The sequence below is a fragment of the Lycium ferocissimum genome, chromosome 11, assembly GCF_029784015.1.
Source record: "Lycium ferocissimum isolate CSIRO_LF1 chromosome 11, AGI_CSIRO_Lferr_CH_V1, whole genome shotgun sequence".
Classification (NCBI taxonomy): domain Eukaryota; kingdom Viridiplantae; phylum Streptophyta; class Magnoliopsida; order Solanales; family Solanaceae; genus Lycium; species Lycium ferocissimum.
In genome coordinates, this window is record NC_081352.1 from 50,508,013 (window position 1) to 50,512,252 (window position 4,240).

Consider the following 4,240-nt stretch of genomic DNA (forward strand, 5'->3'; position numbering starts at 1 on the left):
TACATGTGTAAACTTTGTTGACGGCAAGGGTATATTTGTTCACTTTCATTAACTGAGGACAAAGTTAGCTAATAAAATAAAGTAGAGGGGTATATTTGACCCTTTTCCCTTATAATAATGCATTGAAATTCAGAATTCACCCTAGTTCATACTTAATTTGAATTAGAAACTCAATAATACCTTGTTGGTTTTGCTTATAATTACCATCCATTTATAATACCTTCGAGGGGGTGTTAGGTATTTTCGAACTTTCGACGTTATGGCTCCGTTTATGACTTAATGACTATTTTCGAAAGCTTATTTTTGTTTCTTAGTAATGGAGATATGAAATTTATGTTATAGTCTTGGTTCGCCCAGGTTGAGGTCAGGTGCTATCACCCCTTAGCTTAATTGGGTTGTGACAATTAAGGTGTTGAAAATTAAGTTTGTATACGGGTAAAACCGAGGACACGGTCATGCTCGGTTTCCCGTTATTACGATTATGCTGGGGCGAAACCCGAGCATCACACCGGGATCAAGAGCTCGAGAACGGATTTGTGCGAGGCAATAATGGAAGGACAATTTGCTGCCATAACGGAAGGCCGAAATATCCGCCCTCACCCGGATATTCCGGCGCCAATCCCGGCGACACAGCTGTCAACAGATTATTTGCTTTATTTAGGATTGTACTAGGTCTATAACTCCTCTACTATATAAAGGGGAGGCCCCCTATTCGGAAAAGGGGTTCGGCAATTGAGAAGAGAGAATTTATTGAGATCAATAACCATAAAGAATATAGCTTCTGTTCCCATTTGTTCATAAGTTCTATTTCGTTTACATTCCTCGCAAACTCGTGATAAAGAGACACCGACCTCGATTTCCCGACCCGAGGTCCCGAACCCTGCATTTGGTTAGATTTGATTTCTTTGACCATTCCATCGTATGTCATTCTTCTCAAATCTTCAATTGAATTCAGTTGTATATCTTTGGCACCACATATATATTTAACTGCTTACATATTTAGGGTTAAACAGTTTGGCGCCCACCGTGGGGCCCTAGATATTAGCGGCGATTCAATATAACACTGTGTTCAAACTCGATATTTTACACTTGTTCTTTAGGGTTTGATTTCAGGTATACAGGAAATGTCGGATTCACATTCTGTCAACTTCCAAGTGGAACCGAGCCATCACGAGCATGACGGCGGTGATGCACCGGACCATGACGCTCCCCCCGTTAATCCAGCTCAAGTCGGTTCATCGGTGGGAAATATGCCGGTCGGTGAGGATAACGGAGCCGTGCTGCAGCAGCTCCAGAACCAGTTGGATATGGCCATGGCTCAGTTGCAGGCCCAGTAAGAGATCATAGTGCAATTGCAAAATCGGAATCAGGCACCCGATGTTACACCAGCGGAACCAACCCAAGATGAGGAAGAAAGGCAGGTCCTGCAGGGTAACGATGGACTCCTCGGGCAGAATATCGAATTGAAAAGAATGCTCATGGAATTGACCAAACGAGTCGAATCCGGTGAAAAGAAGATAGAGGCGAACGATAAGAAGGTGGAGAATTATAATTCGAGGGTTGATCAAATACCGGGGGCTCCGCCGGTGCTGAAGGGGCAGGATTCGAAAAAATTTGTTCAAATGCCGTTCCCGTCGAGCGTGGCGCCAATGAAAATCCCCAAAAGGTTTCGCATGCCCGATATCCCGAAGTACAGCGGGACAACGGACCCGAACGAGCATGTAACTGCATATACATGCGCTATCAAGGGCAACGATCTCGCCGACGATGAACGGGAATCAGTGCTACTTAAGAAATTCGGAGAAACCCTGTCGAAGGGAGCTATGCTTTGGTATCATAACTTGCCCGAGCATTCGATTGATTCGTTTGCCATGCTTGCTGATGCTTTCGTTAAGGCCCATGCTGGGGCTATCAAAGTTGAAACCCGAAAGTCAGATCTATTCAACGTCAAGCAACGAGACGACGAGACCCTCCGCGAGTTCGTGGCTCGATTTCAAATGGAGCGCATGGACTTGCCACCAGTTACGGACGATTGGGCCGTTCAGGCTTTCACCCAAGGGCTCAATTCAAGGAGCTCAATCACCTCGATGGAACTGAAACAAAACTTGATAGAGTACCCGGCAATCGCCTGGGCTGATGTGCATAACAGATATCAGTCGAAAATAAGAGTCGAAGACGATAAGATTTTGAGGGCCGCTTCGGTGTCGTGGCACTCAGGTAAAGGAATCGATCATTCGAAGAGGGTAGTGGATCGAGATTCCAGATCATCCTATGACCGGTTCTAACTATATCCGCTCGATCGAAGAGGAAACGGACGTAACACTGAATCGGGCAAAATTGATAGGAGAAGTGACCGAAGGAGCGACCGAGGTCCAAACAACCGCGGGTTGATTAACAAAAACGCTGTCCAAAGAGTTTCGGGGAACAGAGAGATTCCAAGGTTGTCTGAATATAACTTTTACGTCGATATAGCAACTTTAGCTGCGGTCGTGAGCCGGAACAAAGAAACGAGGCATCCGAGGCCCATCCAATCCCCGGTCCGAAGCGGGACAAAAGCCTTATTTGCAGGTATCATCATACTCACGGTCACCGGACCGAAGATTGTCGGCAGCTAAGGGAGGAGGTGGCCCGTCTGTTCAATTTGGGGCATCTTCGAGAATTCTTGAGTGAGCGAGCAAAAACCCATTTTAAAAACCTGGATTCCAACAAGCCGGATAGACCGGAAGAGCCTCACCAGGTGATACACATGATCATGGGAGGAACCGACATGCCCGTGGGGCCAGTGATGAAGTGCACAAAGATCTCCATAACGAGGGAAAAGCGTGTCCGAGGCGATGACCCCGAGGGTGCCATCAAGTTCGACGACGAAGACATGGAAGGCATTGCACAACCACATAATGACGCACTGGTAATCTCTATCCTTGTCAATAATGTTAGGATTAAACGTGTGCTGATTGACCCAAGTAGCTCGGCTAATATCATCCGATGGAGAGTCGTCGAACAGCTGGGGCTGCTAGATCAGATCGTGCCTGCCATCCGAGTCCTCAATGGATTCAACATGGCATGCGAAACGACCAAAGACGAGATCACTCTACCAATCAGCATGGCAGGGGTTGTGCAACATACGAAGTTTTATGTGACAGAAGGTGATATGGGATATAATGCACTGCTGGGCAGACCGTGGATTCATCTCGTAAGGGCGGTCCCTTCGACTATGCATCAGATGTTGAAATTCCCGACCCCAGAAGGTATCAAAACCGTCCGTGGTGAACAGCGAGCTGCGAAAGAAATGTTCGCGGTCGAAGAATCTACTAAGACCGCAAAAGCTCCAGATCGGACTGAAGGGAAGAATGTCAAATAGCAATTACAGAGCCCGTTCCCCGAATCTTCGAAAGATCGGAACGAGGACACGCTAGATGACGAGTTAAAGTTCGGAGTACCGAGAACTTTTATGGGGCCCGATGATTCTGACGCCACCAAGTCCACCGTTGAGGGGCTTGAACAAGTGACGTTGTTTGCCCATTTGCCAGAAAGGAAAGTATACCTGGGCACGGGGCTAACGCCCGAGCTCAGGGCTGAATTTATTAAGTTTCTCAAAATTAACTCCGACTGTTTTGCTTGGTCCCATTTAGACATGACAGGTATTCCACCGGACGTAACAACACACAAGCTGAGCTTGGATCCGAGTTTCTCCCCGGTGAAGCAGAAGCGAAGGCCGCAACCCGAGGTGAAGCACGCCTTCGTCAAAGACGGGGTAACCAAGCTCCTTAATATAGGGTCCATTCGAGAGGTAAAATATCCGGATTGGTTAGCTAACGTTGTGGTAGTACCTAAAAAAGGGAATAAGTTTAGAATGTGCGTAGATTATAAAGATCTAAACAAGGCCTGTCCGAAGGATTCTTTTCCTTTGCCCAGCATCGATCGCATGATCGACGCTACAGCGCGTCATGACACCCTGAGTTTCCTTGATGCATACTCCGGGTACAACCAAATCCAAATGGACCCGGCAGATCGAGAAAAGACCTCTTTTATAAATAGGTTTGGCACGTATTGTTATAATGTAATGCCTTTCGGCCTAAAAAATGCCGGTGCAACCTATCAACGCCTAGTTAATCGAATGTTTGAACATCAAATAGGGAAATCCATGGAAATTTATATTGATGACATGGTCGTTAAGTCCCTGCGAGCAGAGGACCATTTAAAATTTTTGCAGGAGACTTTCAGCATACTAAGGAAGTAC

At 46.5% G+C, this 4,240-nt stretch overlaps 1 protein-coding gene across 1 annotated transcript; it reads left to right on the forward strand.

The window, feature by feature from the left end:
- Positions 1 to 1,124: 1,124 nt before the first annotated feature.
- Positions 1,125 to 3,361, forward strand: LOC132038444 (uncharacterized). The gene is made up of 3 exons (XM_059429114.1): positions 1,125 to 1,328; positions 1,371 to 2,278; positions 2,473 to 3,361. The coding sequence occupies exons 1-3, from the start codon at positions 1,125 to 1,127 to the stop codon at positions 3,359 to 3,361; spliced, it is 2,001 nt and encodes a 666-aa protein (XP_059285097.1).
- Positions 3,362 to 4,240: the final 879 nt, after the last annotated feature.

What these genes read in the sequence shown, in the direction of transcription:
- LOC132038444 (XM_059429114.1), top strand. Translation starts at nt 1,125, where the DNA reads ATGTCGGATTCACATTCTGTCAACTTCCAAGTGGAACCGAGCCATCAC. An exon ending in TGGCCATGGCTCAGTTGCAG is followed by an intron (nt 1,329 to 1,370) that starts GCCCAGTAAGAG and finishes AATCGGAATCAG; the next exon opens with GCACCCGATGTTACACCAGC. An exon ending in TCCAGATCATCCTATGACCG is followed by an intron (nt 2,279 to 2,472) that starts GTTCTAACTATA and finishes ACGTCGATATAG; the next exon opens with CAACTTTAGCTGCGGTCGTG.